At 30.3% G+C, this 27,397-nt stretch overlaps 5 protein-coding genes, 1 long non-coding RNA gene and 2 pseudogenes across 7 annotated transcripts; 1 reads left to right on the forward strand and 7 right to left on the reverse strand.

The window, feature by feature from the left end:
- The window catches only part of LOC149887157 (uncharacterized), a 563,485-nt pseudogene extending 541,463 nt beyond the window's left edge, over positions 1–22,022 (reverse strand).
- Positions 73–2,744, reverse strand: LOC149887180 (uncharacterized; annotated as a pseudogene).
- LOC145189881 (uncharacterized) lies at positions 7,200–8,401 on the forward strand. Its single transcript, XM_080066581.2, has 3 exons — positions 7,200–7,293; positions 7,460–7,549; positions 7,736–8,401. Exons 2-3 carry the CDS (start codon positions 7,480–7,482, stop codon positions 8,197–8,199), a joined length of 534 nt encoding a protein of 177 aa, XP_079922707.2. The 5' UTR covers positions 7,200–7,293; positions 7,460–7,479; the 3' UTR covers positions 8,200–8,401.
- On the reverse strand, positions 10,312–11,667 carry LOC149887181 (uncharacterized). The gene is made up of 3 exons (XM_090090288.1): positions 11,511–11,667; positions 11,155–11,240; positions 10,312–10,916 (listed from the first exon to the last, which is right to left on the reverse strand). Exons 2-3 carry the CDS (start codon positions 11,222–11,224, stop codon positions 10,462–10,464), a joined length of 525 nt encoding a protein of 174 aa, XP_089946414.1. The 5' UTR covers positions 11,225–11,240; positions 11,511–11,667; the 3' UTR covers positions 10,312–10,461.
- LOC149887182 (uncharacterized) lies at positions 15,093–18,387 on the reverse strand. 2 transcript variants are annotated; one of them, XM_090090282.1, is made up of 4 exons: positions 18,304–18,387; positions 16,799–17,062; positions 16,364–16,444; positions 15,093–16,235 (listed from the first exon to the last, which is right to left on the reverse strand). In XM_090090282.1, the coding sequence occupies exons 3-4, from the start codon at positions 16,431–16,433 to the stop codon at positions 15,592–15,594; spliced, it is 714 nt and encodes a 237-aa protein (XP_089946408.1). In that variant the 5' UTR covers positions 16,434–16,444; positions 16,799–17,062; positions 18,304–18,387; the 3' UTR covers positions 15,093–15,591. The 2 variants fall into 2 exon arrangements, with proteins under 2 accessions (XP_089946408.1, XP_089946409.1); XM_090090283.1 differs by lacking the exon at positions 18,304–18,387 and having other exon boundaries at positions 16,711–16,811.
- A 421-nt stretch (positions 22,023–22,443) lies between the features above and the next one.
- On the reverse strand, positions 22,444–23,622 carry LOC149887183 (uncharacterized). The gene is made up of 2 exons (XR_016453731.1): positions 23,122–23,622; positions 22,444–22,625 (listed from the first exon to the last, which is right to left on the reverse strand). It is a non-coding gene; the product is annotated as an uncharacterized LOC149887183 (long non-coding RNA).
- A 1,221-nt stretch (positions 23,623–24,843) lies between these two features.
- LOC149887184 (protein ZBED8L-like) lies at positions 24,844–25,281 on the reverse strand. Its single transcript, XM_090091482.1, has one exon. It carries the CDS (start codon positions 25,279–25,281, stop codon positions 24,844–24,846), a length of 438 nt encoding a protein of 145 aa, XP_089947608.1.
- Positions 25,282–25,628: 347 nt separating this feature from the next.
- On the reverse strand, positions 25,629–25,931 carry LOC149887185 (protein ZBED8L-like). Its single transcript, XM_090091483.1, has one exon. It carries the CDS (start codon positions 25,929–25,931, stop codon positions 25,629–25,631), a length of 303 nt encoding a protein of 100 aa, XP_089947609.1.
- Positions 25,932–27,397: the final 1,466 nt, after the last annotated feature.

The raw sequence follows: 27,397 nt of genomic DNA on the forward strand, positions 1-27,397 counted from the left end.
ATTAAGGGGGTACTCCCCTCTGATTTTAAATCTAAGCATTTTTACAAAAAATGATTATTGGCAACATGCTTATATTAAATTAAGAATAATGTACTAACTCTTTTTTAAAAAAATCAATATTGTTACCATGGTAACCACTAAATACCCCTAAAATGACCAAAAAATGACTTTATGCCGGCCAAAATACAAAGAAATAGGTTCATTTCCACCTTTCCATATTGAACCATAATGTTGTTATAAGGTAGGGCTATGATATGAGTGGAACAGATTTTTCATAACTTTTTCTCACCACCACAACAAGACGACCAAAGTTTAGGGTCAAATTTTTTATCATTTTATTGACCAAAAACTTTATTTTTTAAATTTAAATAAAATCCATTCCATTCATATCATAGAGTATGATATGGACAATGCTTCATGAAAATTTCATAAAAAAATATCATACCGTTCTCCAAATATATTGGCCGGGGTCCACAAATTGCTATTCTGAGAAAAACACGATTAAAGTAAAAACTTTAATTACAGTAATATTTTATTCATAAAATAGGTAAAAAAAAAATCCAAATTTTCAAAATCCACCAGGTACATACAAGTCACCATCTTTTTCAATTATTTTGTCATTTTTTTTCAACTTCTTGGCACGTAATATTTGCCGTCTTGACTTATTATCAGGGTTTATTCGATATTCAGCATTTCTTTTTCTTTCATTATTTAATGCTTTGCATCCTGCAATCATATGAAAGCCTGGTTCCATGTTCAGTTCTTTAAAAATATCAAGTGATGCTTTTGCTCCAATATTAAAGTGAGCAACAGCATCATATACACCAATTTTTAATTGGGTAAGCGAAACAAATGTTTGTTTTGGTATACGGTCCCAAATCATTCTGTTAAACGATTCATTAGCATTTTGTGTTTTGCCATGCAAACATTTTTGTAACTCACTGTCTTCACTTAACTCTTCAAATATATATCTCACTTTCATAATAACGTTCATTGGTAAACCTGGTCCTGGCTTATATGTTGTTGTTTTATTTATTTTATCAGCATTGTATTTGCACCAGCTGTCTGAACCAGTAGGGCAGTGTGGAAAATGTAAGCTATTATTTTTTGATGAAGCCACATGAAATAGCGATGCTAATACTCCTGCCTTCATTTCCTTTAGGTTACCTGCATTTCTTCTGATTGCAACTCCAACAAAATTTTGTAAGCGATCAATGGTCGCATCTGTAAGACGCCCTTTACCACCAAGGCCTTTTTCTCTTTTCTTTAAACTCCGCAGCCGTGTTCCAACTCTCTTTTGGTAATGTCCAACGCATTCCAGTTTTTCAATTTCTATATCAGGGTATGTATTTTTAACATTCATGTAACTTTTACTGTCTCCATCACCTAAATATTGAATATATCTTAACTGACGATTATCAATAGAACGCTGAAAAACACGTTTTGCTCCTTCTGGCTCCATACCACCAGCAGAACCTTGGTAATTATACTTACAAACATGGGAATTTCTCCATTGTGCATACGCATTTGGATTAGACTTTTGAAGGCCTTGATTAATACTACAACCTTTGCAATATCTAGACATGACTTCAACATCTAACACTTTGCCACCAACAGTAGAGAAAAGACTCCATTCAGCGATGAATATCCTCGTTTTTGCCATGTACCATCACAAGATACACAAATATCAGTTGGTGCCAAAGATGTTTTTCGCAATTATTTGCAGCATTTATCATTGTTTGTTCTGCTACAGTATTAACAGCTGTTGCAATTACTTTCAGTAGTTTTTCAAAGTTGTTTTTGGTCATAGGCTTAGGTAAATTCATAAAAGTGCAAAACTTTTTTATGCCTGCATATCCATGGCCCAATAGTCGCATGCAATATATTATTCGCTTATTAATGTCAAATCCTTTTTTATTATTATCGTTAATAGAGGTGTAGAACTGATGAAGATAGTTGCAATCTTTTTTTTGACACTTAAGATATAACAAGGAAGATAAACCATGTCGTTTATTATATCTCTCACCTAATGAGAGTGTGGGACTACCACATTCTGGACACAGAAAAGAACTAAAAACAGAAACTAAAACAGCAACATCAATGATACGATAACCAGATATACAAGGTTTCAAAATAAGTGTATCTTCTAAGTCTTCAACTTTTCGAGACGAAGCTGACAAATTAAGTGAGTTTTCATTATTTTGTTCCAAAACAAAAGTGCTGTTAGCATCATTTAGATTAATAGTTGGCAACTCAATACTAACATTATCAGAAGTACTATCAATTTTTACTGATTTGTCAAGATTTCCCATAAATCCTTTCCTTTTACGATGAGTTTGTGTACGTTGCTTCACTCGACAATTTTTTCCCATTTTCATTAATAGAACTAAGCTGATAAAATAACACTATAACTGATTTAAATTGCCATACTTGAAGTAGCAACCTTTACAAAAATTCTAGAAAAATTCATAAAGAAGCTGTTCAAGCTTGTACATGACAATTTTAACCCACATTTGGGTTTAATTAAGGTAAAATGTAGGGTGTATAAAGGTAAACAAGTGCGTTGCTATGGCGTTGCTAGGGATATCACGTTGAGATAGTTTATTTAAATAGACAAATTAAGATAGTTATAGGTTAAAGTGTTACTTTTAAAACAATTTTTATAATCATACACAGGTAAAAGTAGTTAAAAACAATTTTTTTTTTTTTTTGAAAATTTTGAAATTTTAAGGGGGGATAGCCCCTTAATAGAATTCCATAGGATGACTTGGGGTAATATATACCCCGTAAACACATGCATAGGTGAACAAAATAATGAAAAGTTGTCAAAGAAACTGAAAAACAATCTAAATCTCGATTTTTAATTTTTTCTTTTTATTTTTCTTTTTTGTTATTTTATTTTATTTTTTTTTAATTCCTGCAAAAATTCTATGCGATTTTTGTATCGAAAAACGGATTTTTCCAACAAGAAACCTTGATTATAGCGTACATACAGATAATACACCTTGATGAGAAAATAAAGAATTTTTGTGAAGAAAGAATTTGATATTTTTATGTATAGAGTTAAAGATTGCACTCAAATCACCAATCGAGACCAAATTAAGCAAATTTTAGGTCTTCAAGAGAAGAGAAGAAAAATGATAGTGGAGGGAGTATTTATAGTGGAATAGCTGATTCTATAGTGAATGTTATAGCTGATGTTATACTCAAATATAGTGGATACTCAAAACAATTCTTTTTATTGAACATTTTAAACCAAATCCAAAGAGAGAACTAAAAAACAAAACACAGGCTGATGATCGTCCTGTTGTAAATGGATCGAAAAAAAAGTTTTTCAAGACTGCCATAGAGATTAAAATTAAAAAAGAAGATACATGTGGAGTTTCTGTACATTTGATTACATTACACGTCGCCTTCAAGTGATCGGACTTATCTAAGGGATCGGACAAATAGCACGAAAAAAGCCATTTCTTTCTAAGAAGAAGCCATTACTTTCTAAGAAGAACGCAAAAGCTCGTTTAAAATTTGCTGACTATAAAAATATCTTACTGAAAACAGAATCTAAATTTTTGAACGGAAAAATTTGTGTTCCCCATTGCCGTCCCATTAGTCAGTTAACTCAAAATATGTTAAAAACAGAAGGTAGTAATGCACATTTTGTGAGGAGGTAAAATGAAAGAAATCTGTAATTCTTTTATGATATTTACAAACAAGTCGAGACCAGAGACAAACGCTAATCAAAAGATAATTTGTATACTAATATACCAATGAACTTGAAAATAAAATTCATTGGTTATGCAAGGTTCAAGATTCAAACACCTGATTTAGGAAACATCTGCGGATATGTATAAAACCAACGTTTGAGAAAATCTTTGTGATGAAAAATCTTGCAGATTCTTGAGATTATTTTGGGGTTTTTTTTGTGAGATTTTGAGGAAATTCTCCTTTTAGGAAGAGTTTTATGAGAAGATTCTTCTTTTGGAGAGAACTATATGAGAAAGTTCTCCTTATGGGGAGAATTTTATGAGAAGAATTTATGAGAAAATCAAAAAGGGAATTTTTAAGGAAAACTTTATAAAAAAAGATTTTTGGAAAAAAGAAAGAGAAGATATCAAAATGAGAATAATTTTAATGTAGAAAGGCACTTTGGCCACGAGTCTATAGGTGGTAAGAGAAAATATTTGAGTGACTTTGATTACGTATTATTATCGATGTTAACATATTATTGTTTGTATTCGTAAGTTCATAAGAGAAATAGTTGAGAATATTTATTAAGCAATATAAGTAAGAAAAGAAAAACCAATAGTAATTATTTTTGTCTCTTCCCTCTGACCACTATCTGCATTACTCAAAGTCTCACCTCACCGCTACACTTCTATCATCTACTTATAGAAAACCCCGCCCAATCAATACCTATTACTTGATATTATTAAGTTGTTTGCGAAAGGTTCTTATTATCTTTCATCTACAAGTCCAAGGACATCAAGACCTAAAGAATTTGTTCATCGCCTCATAAACTGATTCTAATTTGCTTAAGATTATGAAGCATATTCATCGTTGGTTCCAATAGTAAACGGGATTGGTCCAAAAAAATCCGCAAAATAAACTCCGGAATCTTTGAATGGATTTTTCTTTTAGGGGGATCATTTTTTTCTTTTCGAAGTAGGGATTTAATTTTTTTCACTTATAAAATTTTTATCCGCGTGACACGTTTTATTATGAGGAATACATTACTGTGGTTGAAAATTGAAAGTGGTTTTTACACAAATTATGATGCAAACAGATATTAGAAAGTTATTTTTGGTTTTCCGAAAGTTCACCAAACTAAACTCTAAATTAGGTAAAAAAACACTGTTTATAAATGCTTCCATTTTTTGTTATATATTTGAAATTTATTTTTTTTGAACAGCATAAAGATAAGGTGATCCTTAAAAATCCTCTCTTGTAGTCACGTGATTTACACATGCACAGTTTAGTCATGTAGATGTATGATGTGGTTGTAGATGATGAACAAATGATGAAGCTTACTTCAATGAAAAAAGGTGTCAGTCATCAGCATCAAGAAGCTGGGTATGTTAGATAAAAAATTTGGAAAAAAAGGTGAAACGTTTTACAACATGCAACCAGGAGATTTATATGCTTGTTTGCATATATGCCTCCTCCTCCTACTTTTGCCCCAAAACTTCTTTTTTTGCAGAAAAGAATTGACTTTTAACCTTTGAAGATTAAATAAAGATGTGCTTAAGTCTCATACCCTTAGCTGTACCCGTCTTCACATTGGTTCAACACTTTCAAAAAATGATAATTGAACTATCTGTCCTTCGAGTTATTTAATGATTTTTCTTACAAACGTACACATCAATAATCTCTTAAGTTTGACCCCCTTTTTTTTTCTTTTTTTTTTTTTTCAATTTAGGTGAGCTAAAGCGATTTGCTCATCTCTATTATCAAGATTTTTTTGAAGCCTTTGTTTTTCTGCGTATTCTAAACAACTTGTCTTACATTTTATCACGAAAGATAGATGTTGCCATCACTAAATTATAACTTATCAGAGTTGAACTCTTTATTTACTGATTCTTACAAACTGAAACGTTTTAAGAATATTTTTTTGAGGCCGAAAAGATCAGGAAATATTCATCAGTACAGTCAAGCTGGTATTCACCATGAACTCATCCCTTGGTTACAGTCGATTGATCAATATAAATTTATATACATATACATATATATATATATATATATATATATATATATATATATATATATATATATATATATATATATATATATATATATATATATATATATATATATTGATATTATATTTGCAGTTATATTCATTTTCCATAATAAGTAATATTTGTTTCTTCCACCTGCACAATATAATCAAAGATTTGGGACTTTCGTTTTAATTTAATTTTCCGTTAAAAAAAATTAATCCTCGTTACAGTTCTTGATTCCATTTTACAATGCTCTATTTACACTGTCACTTTTTCGAGAGAAAAGAAAAAAAAAGAAGCATTTTATGATGAAATCATTTAAAATTAACTATTTGGTTCGCAAAAAACCGATTCATCAAGTCGCATCCCAGCTAATGAAGCCCCATCTACTCCATCACTAGATATTTTTGCTTTTAACTATATTTCACCAAACGAAACATTTTCTGTTTTAAAAAATGAAGTTTGTCAATAACTTTCATCATTTTTTAAATTTCGTTTTCTTTCTGTGTCTTCCTGTTATTACGTCGCATGATTTTCTAAACAAAAAAAATGTTTAGAGAGTTATTCGCTGAGTTTACGCTTCCTTGATCTCGAACGTTCACTGAGGTCGATCATTCGGTATTGGCAAACGAATAACTAATAAAGCATTTCGATTCTCAATCTTTGCTCTCAATGTTTGACCTTAAAAGATTGATTTTGTTTATTTCATCTACATTTTTGGGTGATTTATTGCTTTCATAAATAAATAAAGTTTCTAGTAGCTCACAGCAAAAGTAATAAACACAAGACAAACAAAAATTTCTGAAGCAAAAAACCAAAAAAATGAATCTTATCTTTGAAAATTTAAAAATGAGATTGAAGAAGAATGTTTTAGAAAAGAGATAAAATACTAAGGATTATAATAATCTGTTGGTCGTTTTCAAGTGGCAGATTTTAACCTAAAAAACTGCTTTTAGGCAAATCTTTTTTTAACTTAAAAAAAAAATAAAATAAAAATGTCGGTAAAATACTTAGAGAATGAAAAAAATATACGCTCACTGTAAAATTCTTTTTTTCTTTTTTTCAGATTATGTTTGTAAAAAAAAAAAAAAAAAAAAAAGGTAAAGAGCTATTAAATATCAAATTGGTATTAAAAATGGTATTAACAAAAAAGAGGTATTAAAAATAAATTTAAAAATTTCTCTTCGTAAAAATAGCGATATCAACTATTGGGTTGTGATTTCTTATCAACAAAATAAAACTTTATTTATTTTATTAATCTTTATTTGTTTTTAGCAGGAAATACCAAAAAAAATATACAGATTTCTGATACTAATTTCGGTTCAGTAAAGTAAACAAAGTAGTAAACACAACTAACAAAAAAGTAACAACCCGTAATTAGAACAACCCGTAATTACAAACTGTTTGGGTTTTTGTAAGGCAACGATTTTAGCTTACGTTCTGCACGAATTGGTATTCATTCATTACGCATCGATGCATGAATATGATTTCGTACGCTTTTGCTTGGTTAAGTCCGCCGAGAGCAATAAAAGATTAAGCTCTTCATTCTGGCATTCATCGTCGGTCTTCACTTGAGGTAAGCGCATGAATAAAAGCAAAACAAGCTACAAATTTTACTTCTATAAATGGATGAACACTATATTTTTTTTCTTCGAAAGAAGATTTTGTTTATATATATATAAATAAGTTGTTATTTATATAAATAACTTGTTATTTACAATGAGAATATTTTTTTTTTTTAGTATCTAACAGAAATCATAAAATGGATACAAAGCTAGTCGTTTTCCTAGCCCTCTTTGGGGCCTGCATGGCTGGAATGCCAAGACATATGGGTAAGTTATTTAACAAAATCAAGCTCTTTACTCACCGTTCTTGGTAAAATTGGAGTAATAAGTATTCAAAAAAAACAAAAAAAAAACTGTTTTTTATTTTGATTTTTGAAATTCATGACAAAGTTGTTTTCAATTTAAAGTAAATTTCTACAACTTTGAATGATTTTTTTACTTTTCTTCATTTAGATAAACGTTCACCCACTGCATGCTACGCTGGTTGCCCAGCTTTCTGCGCACCTGCTTGTATGCCAGTTTGTTGTATCCCACAACCACCACCTCCACCAGGACCACCAGGATACCCAGGACCATTGGGTGCACCAGGACCAGCAGGACCTAACGGACCACCAGGACCACCAGGACCCCCAGGACCACCAGGACTTCCAGGACCACCAGGACCACCAGGAGCTCCAGCTGGACCACCAGGACCACCAGGAGGCCCAGGACCAAACGGACCACCCGGACCACCAGGACCACCAGGTATGCCAGGACCACAAGGACCAAATGGACCACCAGGACCAAATGGACCCCCAGCACCACCCCCACCACCCCCACCACCACCACCACCACCACCACCACCATGCCCAGCTATCTGCGTTATGCAGTGTGTCCCATCTTGCCCACCACCATGTTGTCCACAGAAGAAGCATTAAATGGCAAAATAGGATTTATGAAATTGTCAAGCTTTTTTATGGAATAAATTTTTTAACAAAATATTTACATTAAAAAGAGCTTGAGGGCTCAAGTATTTCTATACAATTCGACTGCTTTGACGACGATTGGCTACAATTTATGTATGTATCCATGATTTTTAGCTGTCCTAATAATATAAAAGAAAAATATGAGCTTCTTTTACCTGTCTTTTTCCTATATACAATGAATTCATTATCTTTCCCCTCTTGTGCAAATATTTTGGACATGTAACCTTTATATTATCGTTAAAGTTTGATTCTTATATTTCTTATGGGTACCATTCAGTTTTATCAAGTTATGATAGGATCCAGTTTCATATACAAGTTTTCATAAGTCTCTGAGTGGGTTTCATAAGTCAATGATTGGACTTTCATAAGTCTCCGAGAGAGCTAAGACTAAACTACTCATTAATTTTAACAACAAAGTGGAAAAAGCAACATGGTTAATTTCTACATATAACGCTGAAAAATTTAATTTTTTCAGCGTAATAAGTAGAATTTAAACTGAATTGGTCAATAGTTGCTTAAAACCATTATTTCTTCGTTGTAATTCCTTACATGAATAATTTATTTGATCTGAAAAAAAAAAAGCCACTTTATTTTTCAGATCAAAGAAAATCTGTATAAAGTGATTAATGCTTGAGTAAATAGGCCGTTATTTCTTATTATCGCGTTCTAATTTACTTTATTTTGTACAATTGCAGTTACCAAAAATTTCAGCTTGAGTTTTATTAAGAGGTTAATTCGTTCTTCATTCTAAGTTCTTCGTATGACAGCATTATTGAAGTGCCATCTTGTATGATGTCATTCAATTTTTGCTATTGTCTGGAATAACTTGGGAGTTCGCAGTTTTTAACTTTATAATCCATTATAATAATGCTATTGCTTAGCGCCTGATCAAAGTAAAATTTTGTCAAACTCGAGGGCAGGTAACACATTAAATTGAACCTTTAGTACGAGTAAATGGCGTTTGCAGAAAGTTTAAAAATTTAAAGGATGACCAAAAACCAATGAGCAACGGCTTAAAGTATAACAGCTTACTAACAGTTGAGATTAAACAAATTTATTCCGTTTCACAGCCAATTGTATGATTTATCAAAACATATTTGTTTTAATTAGAAAATTGCGTAAAAGTTAATATTTGCCATGAGGGTATACTTTTTTTTTAACACAATTTTCTCAATGTAGTTTAACTGATTTTTTTATTCTAAACTTTAAAAAAATTTAAAATAAGGAATGTTTAACGATGATAAAAGCGTAAAATTTTCCTTCGCGACAACTGAGCGATCCTTTAGGGCGACTGCGCGAGCCGCTCTGTGTTGATTGGCGTTTAGCAATGATAAGCAATTATTTTTATATAATTTTTCTACTAATGTAAACCTTAACATTTTAAAAAATCAATAATAGGATAAATAGAGGACACAAAGTGTATTAAAGTATTTTTAAAAATCTGCGTAAAACCCTCCTCTGGCTTTTTTTTCTTATCGGAACCGGTTTAGGACCCAGAAGAGTTAAAAAGGTCTAGAAAAAAAAAGGGATTGGTTACAAAAGTACTAATTTTATTTGGCTAATTTTATTCATATTTATTGAGAACAGAGATAAACAAAATAAGTGGAAAGAAATGTCTCATTTGGACAAAAATGTGACGTAAGTACTTTCAGCGATCAGGTGTGCAGTTTAGTCAAGGGCAATGATAAAGATTTTCTGACTCGAACAAATATGAAAAAAAATTGTAATCGTTAAAAAATTAAACACCTACTATAAATCTAATCACCGTATACTAATCTTATGACCAGGCATTAATTCTATGAACACATTTTTTTAATGAACGTGTACTAATCTTATGACTGAATATTAACCGTATAAAATCAAAAAATATGGTCGAAAAAAATCCCAATATAAGAAAATAGCGTTGCTGATGAACTTAGCAAATATCACTTAAAACTTAATGCTTATTTTTCATGAACTGATATGCAACGATCAGGTCTTATAAAACTTCGTATTTTTTTTTTTTCAAAAGAACGGTTTTAAACTTTAGGCATTTGAAGGCAATAGAAATAAAAAAAAGTAAAGTGAAAAACAAGTTGTCTTTTGCTTTTTTAAGAAATGCTGTTCCAAAAGGAACTAAATTTTTACAAATTCTTCATATACAATGTAGAGATGTGTTTGAATCCATTTCACATGAAAAACTTGTGCTTCCTGGCACCAGCGTTATTTTGCCGTTTAATGCTTCTTCTGTGGGCAGCATGGTGGTGGGCAAGATGGAACGCACGTGGTAATGCAGATAGCTGGGCATGGTGGTGGTGGTGGTGGTGGGGGTGGTGGAGGTGGAGCTGGGGGTCCATTTGGTCCTGGTGGTCCGTTTGGTCCTTGTGGTCCTGGTGGTCCTGGTGGTCCACGGTTACCTGGTGGTCCGTTTGGTCCTGGGCCTCCTGGTGGTCCTGGTGGTCCAGCTGGAGCTCCTGGTGGTCCTGGTGGTCCTGGAAGTCCTGGTGGTCCTGGAGGTCCTGGTGGTCCTGGTGGTCCGTTAGGTCCAGATGGTCCTGGGGCTCCTAATGGTCCTGGGGCTCCTGGTGGTCCTGGTGGTGGTGGTGGTTGTGGGATGCAACAAACTGGCATACAAGCAGGTGCGCAGAAAGCTGGGCAACCAGCGTAGCATGCAGTGGGTGAACGTTTATCTAAATTTTATTATATATGTGAAATAAAATCAAATGATATATGAAGTAAATTGAGAACTTACATAAATTAAAATAATAAACGAGAAGATAAAATGGCAAATGAAAGTAACTTTACTATATAAATACTGCGCAAAAGTTTTTTTAAAAACATATTTAAGAATTGTATATGGAAGTCTTTTTTAAAAAATATTTAAATGTGAAATTTCGCGGCTAATGCTACCATCTGAGAAACACATACCCAATTGTCTGGGGATTCCTGCCATGCAGGCGCCAAAAAAGGCAAAAAGAAGAACTAGCTTTGAATCCATATCGAGCAAAGATACACTAAAATAAAAATAAAATTTAAGTATGGTTAGGTAAAAACCGTGATCATATTGAAAGAACTCTTTTGTTTATTTGTAAAAAGACGAACCAGGAATTTTTTAATTTGTTCTACTTTTGGGAGTGACCATCCAATGAGAAATTGAAATATTTTGATTTTTCTTGATCAGACGTAAAACTTTTTTCATCATATTATGAAAAGAAACGTTTTTTTTTTAAAGTTCAATTAAAATCTTTATTTTTGAGAAATGTAAGAAAACTAGTTTCGCCTACCTCCTTGAGGTCTGTATGCCTTCGCTTCAAGTGAACCTGTACAGTTATGGTCCTCAGAGAACTTAAAGTGATGCGAGAAACCCTCACACCTCGATGATCTTTCAAGAACCTGCTCATTCATTGAACCGGTTCTGAATTTGTATTCAACAACACGGGTAGGTCAACGTTAAATTTATGCTCAGAAGAGAAAACAGTAATTTTAAACTTAATTCAATGCGAGTTATGTTCGCTGGACCATGACAAAAGTTTCTAATAGCTTCTTTTGCAAAAATTCCTTGCAAAAATAATACAGAAGATGTAAGAAGCAATACCGAAGTTGAATTAAGTGACTTTAAAGACTAAAATTAATAAATTTCAGACGGCGAACAACATTAAGTTTAAATATTTTCATTTTAATGTATATGTTAAAATTTATACTTATATTTTTTTAGTTTCTAAATTTTTGTAATTATTTGTTTATTATTCGATATCGCGCTTGCTCATCACGCATCATAGAACTTTAACCTGTTATTTCGGGCGTGGTTTAACTGACTAAAAGTGATCTAATTAGTATTGTTGGGCTGAAATGTTGCATGACTCATAGAGCACTCAGACAGTTTTGAAATGCAGAAGAAGCGAATAGGTTGCAACTCTAAAATATGTTAAATAAAAGGAAGCATGTTTTTTTTCTGTATTGGTTTATTAATAGTTCAATATTTCAATAATATTTATTATAATTTCAATAATATTGGTTTTCTTGGGAATTGGCAAACTAAACTAATTCCACATTGTTTGGTTGATGCTTATATTAACCGGACAACGTTGAATAGTTAACGCGTTTGTGTAATTAGCTCATTGGCTTTTCGTCAGTAGTTGGACGGTAATTTTGTAGATGATCAGGACGAAAACAATCGACACAGTTAAACAAAAATACGCTGAAACATTTTGTGAGGACAAACACCTTGTGTCAACTAGTTACAGCGTAAGCTTTGGAGATATTTGCTGTTTGTAATATTTAAAAATATGCAGATAATAGACAGATTAATTTTTATTACACCTTTGATTACTATTGGTACCCATTTATTAGATTTTTTTTCCGAAGTTTTTTTATCTTCAAAAGGTAGATTTGATTATTATGATGATGTCATTAACGTAAAGCCATCAATGTAGTTTTAACAACTTTTATTCCATCGGTTAATTTTTTTGATGTCATAAGAGATTAAGAAAAAAAAATTGAACCTAGAATGAAATTGTTTCCAACATTTGATTGGTTGAAGTTTCAAGGAATGCTTGTATTTTACAGCTTGTTGTTTTTAGAAAGTGTCTTTTTAATTTTTGCCAGGCTTCTGCATCATAAGCAACAATTTTGAATTAAGAGGATAAGCTTGTAAGAAAACATACGCAATTGAAAAAACTTTTGGATAAAGGAAAAGATTCTTCAGAACTTTTACATCGGAGTTGCAGGATATAAAAAATAAGAAAGTGATTCTTGGTGATTTCCTTTTTAAACATTTCGGAGGTCGAAGGATTCTGTTCTCATTTTCTCATTTTCATGCTCTCTTATATTTTCTTCTTTGAAGGTTTTCGTAGGATAAGAAAAGTTTTGAACATGTGGCAGCGGAGGGGGGGGGGGGGTATGGAAAATATACAAAAATGCCACTTAATACGTTCCAACAGTCTACAAGGCCGAAGATACATTTGTTATCAAAACATTTAAGAGAAAAACGAATTTTTAATAGAAAGATGTTTTACTCAGATTTGTCAAAATTCAAAGATATTTACAGATTGACGTCAGATAAAATTTTTTATGACCAAAAATTGCCAGATAATCTAAAAAAAAAAAAAAAGAAAGAAAACTGCTAGATGATCAAAAAAAGAAAACAGTGCCTTATTATTTTAAAAATGTCCCCTGATCTTTCCCTACCGCCCCTCCATAGTTTCGGCGGTCTTGATAAGTAAATTGGGTTTAATCTTTGTATGAGATTAAATATCTTTAAAACATATAAATTAAAATTTGTTTTTAATTAACGTTGTATTTGACGCCATTTTACGATATTTAAACTTAAAAAAATAATTTTCAACGCATTTGTTTTGATTATATTGGCGCTGCATTACTTAAATTACTAAGATTTTTTAAAATTTAGTTACGTTTTGCCAGATTAAATGTTAATTTATTTGATGATTTAATAATTATAAAATCAAATTTAACTTTATGATTTTTAAGTTTTTTTATCATTGAATAGTATTATTAACACTTTCCAATCGAAATTTCGATAAAAAAAATATCAACAAATTTCAAAATATTCAGTTAAAAACAATTGTAGATCAAAAATTTTTAAAGAAATTACAGAGAGCCATCTATGATAGACTAGTAAAACTATTTCTTTCATTAGATGCGGGAATTTTAGATAGGCGCGAAATTTATGATATTTTGAGTACCATATTGCCATACTGCCATATGGCAACAATGGCTGACATTACGGTATTATAGTATACTGAAAAAAAAAAATATACTGAAAACAGAGTTTCTTGTTTTTTCACAGTTTTATGTCGTCAGATGCTTGGATGACGTAAAAGTGATCAGATGTAAATAATGTTTTGTTAAAAAAGAATAAAAATAAAAATCATGAATAATTTGATGAAAATGGTAATCTTGAACAATGTCATAAAACAAATAATCATGAAAAATACAATATGAAAATCAAGTAGATTAATTTAGTATTTAATTAAAATTAACCAAGTTTAGTTTCCTTAAATGAAAAATGTATTTTGATGATAAATAGAAATATCATACTGAAACTGCAAAGAAATTTTTTTTTCAACATAGAATGGCATCTTGTTGTTTAGAATCAATGGCTTTACATTTACATAAATTTCTTGGTGGGTATGTTGCCTGTTATGAAATGTTCATCAAATGTACTCCATGGTTTTGATTTACTGATAATAAAGTGGGAAACTGGTTTTGAAAGTCTTGCATTCAATTTTTTTTTTTTTTTTTTTTTTTACAATGCTGATATATGGAACTGACGTGCCAGCTTGTTGGAACTGACGCGCCAACTTGATTAATACTTGTAAAAGTATATGTAAACTTTGCTTCATGCAAGAAAAATAAATTACTATGGGTTTTACTACTATCTTTAACTATCTTTAGCCAACATTTATTGTGTTTCTTGCTTTTGTTAAAAAAAATCGATAAGTTTTGCTATTAACTCCATGAATGACTGTCTAAACCTTCATCGGCTTTTTTTTATTTAAATGAATCAACTTTATATCTATACTCTACGTTTTTAAAGCTTCGTTGTATGATACTAAAGTAACTTTAACATTATAAGTTTAAGAGAAGCAAGTTGATAATTTTGCGGAATTATAATTTGCGGAATATTGAAAAAAATGAAAAACTTTAGTGATGATTTTCAAATCTTTTACTATTTATAAAGCTATAAAACATCTCTCCGTTAAACTAGTTAAACATTCTCAATTAATAGGTCTCTTTTGATTAATAAAGTGTAGAAAGGGAGCAAATAATTTAAAAGATGTTTTGTGGAAACAATATGCCAATCCAGGTATCAGCAACAGCCCGAAGAAGTTATGAAATCAACAGTGTAGTGTGTTTAAATGTTTATTTCCATAATAAAATGGCTACTTTTACAAAAACGACAAAAACGGCATTTTAAAAAAAAAAATTTGACTCGTAACTCTTGATACGAATGCATCTTATATTTACATTTACACGAGTTCTTAGCTTCTTGTGTTTGTTATATATATTTCTTTTTTACTCAAAAATTTTAAACTGCTGTTTAAGCCGTTTTGCAAGCGCTGGGTTACACGAGTTTATTTTTGAATGTGACTGTTTATTTAAAAAAATCTTAAACAGTAAACGTACAATTGAATAAAATCCTACTACAATTTAATATCACAGAAAACGAACAAAAAACACATACGTATGAATATAAGCTAAACGTATTGGAGCACTCTTTGCAAACTTTGCTACCGTGCGGCATGAAGTTAGCGGATCTTGATCAAATATTTATAGTTTTCTCTGAGTGAGTTGGTCTATTGTTTTTTATACAATCTATTAGGCTTTATTTTGTGTTTTTAAGATTTATAACTGCTTGCGTTCAATAATGACTATTGGCTTGACGTCGTCGACGTTGTCTGAACTCGATATTTCGCTTCTTTTACGAAGACAGCATGGAGCAGGGCATGTAGAAATACATTGAATAGAACAAATAGATGGACAAGCAGATGGTGGTGGTGGAGGGGGAGGTGGGCAGCAAATTTGTGGGCAAGCAGGAACACAGGCAAACTGACACACTGGTGGACATGGTGGAGGAGGTGGTGGAGGTGGGGCAACTGGACAGCAATATGATGGACATGTTGGAAGGCAAATAGTATAACACTGTCTAGGACATGGAACTGCTGGTGGCTGAGGCAATCCTGGTGGTCCAGGTGGTCCTGGATATCCGGGTGGTCCTGGAGGACCTGCTGGTCCAGGAGGTCCGTTTGGTCCTTGTGGCCCAGGTGGTCCATAGGCTCCTGGTGGACCTGGTGGTCCTGGTGGTGGAGGTGGTGGTCCCGGTTGGCAGCAAACAGCTGGGCAGATTGGTGCACAAGACAGCCCACAAACAGCTGGGCAAACAGCTACTGGTGGTGGTGGTGGCGGTGGTACACAGCAGCTAGGTAAACATTTAGGAGCACATGAGTTTGGACAACCCATAATACAATATCCTCCTCTTTTCTGGCGTTCTGAAATAAAAAGTGTTCAAATGCAAAAAATGGTAAGTTAGGAAATAAAAGTAAACAAGACATTCCACTATGTGAAATTAAACAAAAATTAAAAACAACGTAATTTTTTGCAACTTGCTGCTACATACCTATTAGACTGCTTGCATAAGATAGTGAGGTGGCAGCCATAAGGCAGAGAAGAATAAAGAACGACTTCATTTTCAATAAAACTGTAAAAAAAAAATAAAATATTGCGAACGTGAAAGAAATTATTTGTACTGTTTGCTACATTTGTTTATAATAAAAATTGCTCATTTCATTTTATTGTGTTGAATTGTCACATTTTATCGTCTTTTTCTTATCGTCGTTTAAATTGTGCCTTCTTTTCATAAATGTAAGCTTATACTGATAAATTTAATATTATCATGAAATAACCTTATCATAAAATAAATAAAAGATGTCTAATTGTAAACCACAAGTACAGCACAATAATTACTTGATTTATTTCTTATCTTATCCAAATTTGTTACAGTTTATTAGCCAAAGTTTTTAGTCGCTTAATTCTTATCAAAGAATTCACGTACCTCAGTGCGTTGTGCCTAATAAATCATCAACGAAAATTTACTAAGCTTCAAAAACCAAGAGATCACTTCGCAGTATGATTTTGGTCAAACGCTGAATGTGCATCCAAAACTCAACCCTCCAGTTAACACTGTGCAACTGAAAATCAAACTTTACTGGTGCTAGAATTATACAGCAAGCGTTGAACCAAAATTTTTTTTATTTCTTGATTGGAATTGGATAACAATAAACAAGAACGTGATTGGACGCTCTATTTGATCGTTAAGCTAAAGAAAGAACCCAAATTATGGGGAAAGTTAAAACTTGTGTGTAATATAAACGAAAAAAAAAAAAAGAAAAAAAAAAAAAGAAGTATGAGGCTTTTTTTTTCATCCTTTAATAGGAAAACTGCAAAAAAATGAAATAGCTAAAATAAATTAAAGGCTTAGTTTTAGAGAAGGTCAAAATATTTTGTTAAATATAAATGCTTTTCAAGCATTCCCAATGTAAATATCAAACTGTTACCAAACGATTGGTGTGCAATTCGAGAGGTGGTAACGCCTTATAATTATTGACTTGTGTATACGCTTCATGAGTTATACTCCTTGTGTTTATCTCAGCTTTTATAATCGGATCTTAACTTATATAATTTCATTATAGCTTACATAATCTCCTTATAACTGGCATAATTGCATCTCAGCTTATACAATCGCGTCTTAACTTATATAATCTCATAATAACATACATAATCTCTTCTTAGCTTATACAACTGCATCTTAACTTATACAATCGCATCTTAACTTATATAATTTCATTATAACTTACATAATCTCCTTATAACTGGCATAATTGCATCTCAGCTTATTCAATCGCGTCTTAACTTGTATAATCTCATTATAACATACATAATCTCTTCTTAGCTTATACAACTGCATCTTAACTTATACAATCGCGTCTTTACTTATATAATCTCATTATAACTTACATAGTCAAATCTTAGCTTAGATAATCACATCTAAACTTATTTAATTGCGTTTTAACTTGTAACGATTCAGTTATAATTAAACCATAATCGCTTCTTTAAGCAATTATGGTTTAACCACAACTGATCAGCTACGTTAAAAGAGCGTAAGTCACAACTTGTAAACTTTTAGAAAATCAAGTATAACTTGATATATTATATATATATATATATATATATATATATATATATATATATATATATATATATATATATATATATATATATATATATATATATATATATATATATATATATATAATATTATATTATATATAATACTGGTTAAAGCGAATCACAATTAAACCTCAATTTTCACCAAAAAAAAAGACTTTCTTTTAACAAAAACTCATTCAATTAGTATAACAATTTTAAAGTGAGAATTAATTGAAAATTTTTAATTGATTTTTAATGGAACCAAAACGAAGAATCAAATAAACCGCGGTTCAAAAAAAGGTTAAAAAAAAAATGAACAAAATTAAATAAATAATATTATTTGGATATTACCAATCAATATCAACCAATCTCAAACGCAAAGTAGGAAAGATTAATTTAAACCGCAAACCCTCTAGCTTATTGTTTGAAATATACAATTTACTGATTATGAGCGCATGGCTAAGTTTGTCCAAAAAAATGTTTTTCAACACTGCAAAAATTATTTTTAGTATTTTGAGGAAAGGAAACTAAATAAATTATAAAAATAATTTTACATTTTTGACCCTCATCGAATTGTTAAAAGTACGAGAAAACATCGAATTGTTAAAAGTACGAGACAGCCGAAACACAACGCGGACCTGAATAAAATAGTCACACAATTGAAGCGTAAAACTGTTTTCGCAATAAAAACTAGAAATGAAGTTATGTTCCCATAAAAAAAAAAATGTCAATAGTTTATTCTCAAAAGTTCGCGACAATATCGTAGTTATTTTATGATTTTTTATAACGAGTCGAGAGACCAGAGACACGCATTTAAAGAAATCAAAAGATAAATAACAAAACCTGTTCAGAGAACCATGGCTCACGTGTCTAAAAAATACGTTTGTTTTTGCGTACGCGCCGGAAATTTTGAATGTTTTCTGTCAATAATGGCCAAAAAATCCCCTTGTTTTTCTGATAAATGGGCAAAAATATCTCAAATTTTTATTACTGGTAATAGGGGAAAGGTGCCTATGATGGCGTACTTAACTTTAACGTTGCTCTGAGTCATTACCTGAAAACTTAAAAAAAAATTTTTGACATGAGTGTAATCCTTCTAGCATGCAGAATAATAATGAACCTCAGAATTTTTACTATTTGGCTTTTTTTATAAGTTTATACCATTAAAAAAAAAAATACAAGTATGCCATCAATGGCAACTAACTGCTCCTATAATGGCACACTTAAAAGAAATTAGACGAACAAGAATTTTTTTTGTTTTTTTATAAATGGAAACACAACTTATCAAAAAAACAAAATTAAAAATAAATATTTGGTCTATAAGCATAGTTCACATATAAATTTTTTTCTACTTCTATTTATGCCTGCACATAAACAATGACACCAAGATCTGCATTTTTGACAACAAGTCCATGGTTCTTTAGAGCAAGACAGCGAATAAAGTTCATAACAATAGAAAAATGCTGTATCAGATTCGAAATTCATTTTATTATTACTTCCTTTAATCTCCTCACTGCAGTATTTTTCTTCAGCAGTCGTCTTTCTTTTTGTTTTTCTAACAAGTTTTTCTTTTTCTTTGTTATCTTTTTCTTTTGCCTTATCTTTTAATTCTTGGATATCCGGTGTGGTATTCAGAGGTCCAGTTTTCCCACGTTTTCGTCCCCTTTTAAATTGATTTTATGGGTTGCTAAAGGCACCGGACACAACTTTTGTATACTAGATCTTATCCTTTCGTTGAAACAGAAGATCCAATCCATATGGAAGCTTCTGATGAGGGAGATCTCATTTCCAAATGTATTGGTTTCTCAAACTGTTTTATTTCATCTTTGTTCTTAGCCTGATCACCTTTTTATGCGCATTAAAATTTATTTCAGGCATTTTTTTCAATTCATTTTGCAGACTTTCTTATGATGGCAACTCCTCGGTATCCCATCATAGGAAAGAGTCACCATATTTATTAAAACAAACTGTGTCTACCTTATTCTACACATAGCATTAAAATAAGTATTCTAATAAATGTACAAAGCCTGCAAATGAAATGCATGAAAATTTTACTTCTGTATGATGTATAATAAAATCGTAATCCTAAATATATGAGAGCATTAAAACTACAACACCACATGCGAAAATTTATGTTTGTTGATTACAAAAGCATTATTTATGACTGAGGGACGAATTTTCACCAGAAGTAATGATTTTCTTACATACACATGTTGGTCTAATCACTTATGCACAAAAACTAATATTTTTGGAAATATGACCAGTATGCCATCATACGCGCTAAGCCATCATAGGCACCTTTCCCCTATTTTTGACTTTGGAGTATTTCACAAAATTAATGTTTATTGGACCAAAATAATGCCTAACAGAGCCAAAATGCATTATAATTGTAGACAGTTTGTTTTATTTGCTTGTAAAAGAGTGATAAAGAACTCTCTGATGCCTCAAAGGAATAATTTCCTCATTTCATTTGGATGAATTTAAATTTTTTAAATGAAAGATTTCTTAAAGTTTTTGAATGAAAGAGTCCTTATAGTTTTTGAACGAAAGAGTCCTAAATTTTTTTGAATGAAAGAGTCCTTAAATTTTTTAAATGAAAGAGTTCCTTTGGGGTTTGTGTCAAGTGTACCCTTAGCATTTGTCATGAAAATCTAAGGAAGATGGCTGACTTACATCTAAATGGAGCAGAACAGTTTTCTTCTGTAGTCATTAGCTCCAAGGATATCTCACCAAAAGGTAGCATTTGTCTGAAACTTATCTAAACTAATATGAGAGCAGTTTTGGATTTGATCAAGGTTCAAGAAATTTTTTAATGGACCCATTGGTCATTTCAAGTGAATTAAAACTTGCAAATATTCTCTGTGGTCACACAGCAGTAAGTATCCATGCTGTATGCGTGAGGTGAAACCAACAAATCTCCTTTACTGTGGTCATTGTTTCTCCCTGCTGGGTTTACCAGATTTAAAAGCTTATGCTCGATGCTTCGCCCCCAAAAAAACTTCATTTACTTTTTGACGTAGTTAACGGTCTTTTCAAAAACTTCTGCGATTTTAGGCCAAGTGCAAAGGAGTAACCAGTCTCTTTGCACACCCTAACTTAACCTTTTCATAGAAACTTGTTTAATGGGAATGATTGTATAGAACTTCTGAGAGAATTAGCTTGTTTGAAGCAAATCTTAGAGCAAAGAAACTTCATTTTCTTTGTTCAAAAATATTGAAACATCTTGCTTTGGGAATGCTTTGGATCCTGATTACGAGACGAAGATTGTTAACTTCGAAAAAAGTTACATAGTTCCTTCTAAACACATGGTATGTTTCATCATGTTGCGGAACGTCTAAAGCAAAAAAAATCGGTCCAAAACTCTTCAGTGAACAAGTAACAGAAGTCCTTTTTTCAATTTTCAAGATGTATTGGATCCAATAAAAAAGAAATCCAGAGCATCCAGAGTACTCTTAGCAGCTTCTCTCCAGTACCATTGACTACAACATGAATGGGTAGGAGTGAACCAAGCAAATGGTAGGTATGAGCCATTATCTTTGATTACTAGAAAACTAAAATTAGATATTCTCTTTAACTAATTTATTGAAAATTAAGTAACAAATACTTTATAATTAAACATAACATAATTAAGTAATAATGTAACATAAATAACAATAAATTCTGCCATGACAAATGATTATTTCCAAATATTAAGATATAATAAAAGTATCTATACACCATCTATACAAAATCGACACAAAATCTATACATACATCTATACAAAAGCTATACACCGACATTCTTTAATTGGAAGGCCATAGAACATTCTTGAACAAGTCAAAATATATTCCTTTAATTCTAATTTCTGCTTGTCTGTAAATATTCTTTTAAAATAATAATTCGGGGTAAGTCTTGTATTTTCATCAAGCAAAAATTTTTTCCAATAACGACGAAGCGTTGGATAGGGTATTTTGGAAGTTATTGCAGTTTCTCTAATACTTTTTCCTTTTTGGATTAAATGTAATGCAACTTTCATATCTTTACTGGAAGTTTTTGCTTTCGAAGTGGTTTTTTTTATAGACTCGAGGCATGATAGCATATGGTAAAAATAAATATGTTGCACACGAGATTTCTTATGATATACTAAGACATTTAAGTCAAACGTAAATATATTTTTACGCTGAAGTCAAAACTTTTTAAACGTGAAGTATTAACCCACCCAGTGGGTACAAGAACGTTTTGCAAACGTTTTTTAATGGTTTTTTGAACGTTCTTTTGAAACGGTGACCGGATGTTTTCCTAAAAACGCTTTTTTGAACGTTTTTTAAGGGTCTCACGAAAACGTTTTTTTTTGGGTTTTTATTATGTGTAAATGAAACGTTTTAATCTTTTCAAGAATTATCCTAAATGCATTTAAGTGTAAGTTATTTCAGTAAATAACTTATGTTATGCAGAAAAAAAATCTTTTATAAACGAAAATTTAGGAGCAACAGATCCCGATAACTTAATAAATTTCTAAAAGTTTAATTTTCTGTTTATTTATAATATAAGCATACAAAAAAAAGCATAAATTTATAAATAAGCCTACAAAAACGTAATAAAATAATTGTTATGCTATTCTGTCAAGAGCTCTCTTCAAATGATCTTCAACTTATCGACCGAATCGAACTTCGTTGTATGTGACACCAGTGTTTCTAAAAACAGAAATACTATAGAAATCTTTCATGGATTCCAACTAGCACATATAAAGGGTGTTACTTGAACACACATTTATACTCATGGTAAATTCTACACTTTACTTTTAGTTTATTTAGCAGTTTTTTTAACATTGTTATAATTTGATAATGTAATAAAACATAAAAAAAAAACCTGATGAAAGTTCCTCATAAAAATAAATTTAAGTGATGCTTCTTGGGTAGTTTTTTAAACTTAATGAAAAAAAAACTTCAAGTTGGAAATAATTTCAAACTTGATAAAAATTATTTATTTACATAAAATGTTTAACAAAACCAGATGACATTCTTTGATAAACTTACATTCAGCAACTTTTTGCACTTTGATAATAGGACTTGCTTCTCTTATGTGCAAATAACTGTGATATATTGCACTGTTTCATTCAAATATGAATAGAAATAGCTACATAGATTTATTAAAAAATTTATTTATAGAATATTTTAAACTCAAACATACCTTGCATTCATTTGCTTGTAACTATGTCTGCACCTTTGATACTCATAATACTTATCAAAATTAAGTTCAATGAAATCATTAATAAATTCCATTTCTGCTTCAACAGTCGGATAATTATCGCTTTGGGAAACTAAAAAATTTTGATGGTTATTTCCAAACTTTTCTAGAACTGCATTTCTATTTTTTCTCTATATACTAAAATAGTAATTTTTATCTCATTTACATTTCATCTATACATAGTTAAAAACTTAATTCATTTAAAAAAATTAATTTTATTATAAAATATGCTCTTTAAAAATAACTTGAATTTGGTTGAGATTGTTTTCTTGCAACTATTTCTTTGCTACTCATTACTGAGAACATATGCACAAAAATCTTTGTATTATATTGTATCTATAATTTACAGTAACAGATATAAAAACTACAAACTAGAAATTAATAGTAAGAAATGCACTAAATTTTTGTTAGAATTGAATAATTTTATTTTAATACTTTGTAATAAAATGTGTATAACAAATACTAAAAAATGTGAAATTTCATACATTAAATAAAAAAAAACAAATAAACTGTATATATATATATATATATATATATATATATATATATATATATATATATATATATATATATATATATATATATATATATACATACATATACATAAAATATTCTACAGTCATTTAAACTTTTATTTATTTTATTTAATTTAAACAGGCTTTAGTATTTCCATAAAAACTCCATATTGAGAACCTAATAAAATAATATAGAAAATTTAGAACAGAATGAAGAATAAATTAAAATCTCTAATGGTATTCATTAAAATAAACACCATAACATCTATTGAAAAATGAAAGGTTAATATTTATTAAAATAGGCTTAAAACTTGACTGTGATCATCATAATAATAAATTCCAGCTTCTTAGGTAGTCTTTTTTAACTTGTAAAAAAAATAAATAATATTCTATTTTTAACTTATTAAAAATACAGACATTTTTTAACTTAATAAAGATAAAATGTTGAATAAAAACAGAAAAATAACAATTAACACATTTTTTGACAAACTTATATTCAACAACTTTTTGCACTGTAATATATGGAGTTGCTTCTCTGATGTGTAAACAAATGTGATATGCTACATCATTACATTTAAACAAATACAAAAAAAGAAGATTTTTTTTTGTCAACTAAATAGTCTACTATAATCTAAATCAGGGATGGCCAGACTTTTTGGCACGAGAGCCACATTCAAATACTTATGTGAACCAAAGAGCCGCATTAAATAATTCATTAAGAAATTTTTTCTGCATTCTTTTTTTAAAGATATTTTGCCTTACAAAAAAATTAGAAACTGATGGCAAAATAAGTGCTGTAAAATACTCCATAAAGTAAACTTAAATTCTTATGAAAAGAAATAAATCTTTCTAAAAAACTTTTTCTAAAAAACTTTTTGTGTACAAATTTTATGTTTACAACTAGTTTTTATGTCTAAATTTAAAAAAATTTTTTTCAAAGGCAAAAACTTTACTTTTAATGTAAGCTTGTTTAGAATTTCAAATTATCTTGAGTTTTTTGAAAAACTCATTTCAATCAAGTTAAATAAAAATCTGATTCCCTTTTACTCTCACACAAGAAAAACTAGTTATAGAATTGTTTTAAGAAGCATATTCACATCATAAGTTTTTAAAAAAGTAACAAAATTACAAACAGTTATGAATTTTCCAATCAGACACAAAGATTCTGAACTTTACTGGTAAGTCTCTTAAAATCTGGCTTCAAGCTTGTAGTTGCTGTTCTAAGTAATTCTGACAAATGCTCAGTGGTTAGATTTGCACGATACTTTGATTTGACAAATTTCATAGTGGAAAATAAAGATTCACATGTGTATGTTGAACCAAAAATTGAAATAAATTTTATGCTAATCTTTTTTAGTAGGGGATACTTAACCTCAGGCACTATCTTCCAAATTTCCAATAAAGTTAGTGTTTTATGCAGCATCAGAAGATTTTGATCTTCTTGGAGATCTAATAGTTCTGTTTCAAATTGAGATTCTTCTTCAACTATGTTTGATGGAATTGGACAGCCACCACCGATAATATCAATTAAAAAAGGATTTATTATAAATCCTAAAGATGATTTGAGTGCATGCAAATCTATAAACATTTTTGAAAGTCTTCTAGTAAATTCTGTAATTTTTCCCTGTATGATTCAATCTTATGGTCATCATACTGAATTGAAGGATTAGAAATAATCATCTTCTTCATTTGAGGAAAATGGTTAAAGGTTTTTAAAGTAAGATCTCTCTGAAAAAGGGTAATTTTTTTTTGAAAACTAAAAATAGTCTGAGCAAGATCAGATATAATTTTTTCTTTTCCCTGAAGAGATAAATTCAGACTTTGTAAATGTTGCATTATATCAGTCAAAAACAAAAGATCTTGCAAAAAGTTCATATCATCAAGATATTCAAAAGTTTTTTTCTTTTCAATCAAAAAAGATTTAATTAGTTCTAATTATTCTACGAACTTATAAAAAGCATCACTACTTGAAAGCCACCGTATAGCACAGTAAAATGATAGGTCATTTGGTTTGTCAGCAAGATCCAATTCATCAATAAAGTTTTTAAACTGTCTGTGATTTTTAGCATTTGATCGAATGTAATTTACAATTTCTGTCACTGATTTTAGAACGATTGAAAAATTAAAATGTTTTGCTACTAAATGTTCTCGATGAATCAAACAATGAACTGGAATGAACTCTGGATACTTAGGATCACTTTTTAATAAACCAAAAAGTCCAACATGTTTGCCAACCATTGCTGGTGCACCATCTGTAGCAACACTAACAAGTTTGTTGATAGGTGCATTGGCTTTAAGTAGAACTGTTTAAAGTTTTACCTTTACATCAACTCCACGAGTTGTATCTTTTAGCTCAACCAAATCTAGTAATTCTTCTTTCTTAATTACATCTGATGTTACATACCTAACAAATACTGCCATTTGAGATTTATCTTGAACATCTGTTGATTCATCCAGAGCTAAACTAAATGCTTCACAGTTTTTTAAGTCATTCAACAATTGCTGCTCAATATCAGCACTTATCTCAGATATTCTTCTTTCAATTGAATGTCGAGAAATAGGAATCAGTGAAATTAACCTTTGAATTTTGCTATTTTTAGGATCTAAAACTAAGAGGACATCTGAAATATTTTGCTTTACAAATTCTCCATCAGAGTAAGAATGTTTTACTCTTGCAATGTTCCATGCTATAACAAAACTTGCTTCTGTAGAAATAGTTGATTCTTTACTGAAAGATGAAGCATTCATTTGATTGTTAATTGTTGTTTTGCGTAATTCAATTTTATTTTTCCTGTTATCTGAATTTAATGGATATTCCTTGGAAAAATTTATATGTTTAGTTTCATAGTGGCGTTTAATATTTCCTGACTTGTTATGAGCAAGTTCTTTATTACAAATTAAACATATCGGTTTATTTTCTTTTTCAATAAATGCAAATTTTTCTGTCCAATCTTCATTAAATATTCCTTTCTCGTCATCAATTTTTCTTACTGTTGTAGCGAAGTGAATTATTGTTAGTATTTACTTTATCCATTTCAAAAAAATAAGTTTTGCGATTATGTAAAGTTAATACGAAAAGAGTCCAAATGAAATTCCAAGAGCCATCCCTGATCTAAATAGTCTAAAAAGTCTAGTAAATTTACAGTCATTTTTTTAATTTTAAATCCTCAATAATTGATACTGCATAATAAAGAATTTTTTATTAAGCTAAAAACATGTAATTGCTCAATAATTTTATAGAAATATTATCCTATGAATGTCATGAGAGAAAAAAAAAGTTTTTACTTGTACAAAGGTTGTAAAACTGTTTCTAGCTGGAGCAGAACAGTCCTCCGAGAAATAGCTACATACATTAATACTGTAATAAAAGTTTAAAAAAATTTTTTTTTTATAGTTCAAACTAACTGTGTAATAGGTTCTGACTATTTCTGTGTAACTACAATTGCTTCCTTGTTGCTTATGTTTGAGGATGGTAGTTTAACTTTAGTTATGGTAATTTAGTATATACATACATACATACATACATACATACATACATACATACATACATACATACATACATACATACATACATACATACATACATATATATGTATATATATGTACATATGTATATGTATATATATATATATATATATATATATATATATATATATATATATATATATATATATATATATATATATATATATATATATATATAT

The sequence above is a fragment of the Hydra viridissima genome, unplaced genomic scaffold, assembly GCF_058129835.1.
Source record: "Hydra viridissima isolate aposymbiotic clone 2 unplaced genomic scaffold, HvirCarnegie_v1 scaffold_6, whole genome shotgun sequence".
Taxonomy (NCBI): domain Eukaryota; kingdom Metazoa; phylum Cnidaria; class Hydrozoa; order Anthoathecata; family Hydridae; genus Hydra; species Hydra viridissima.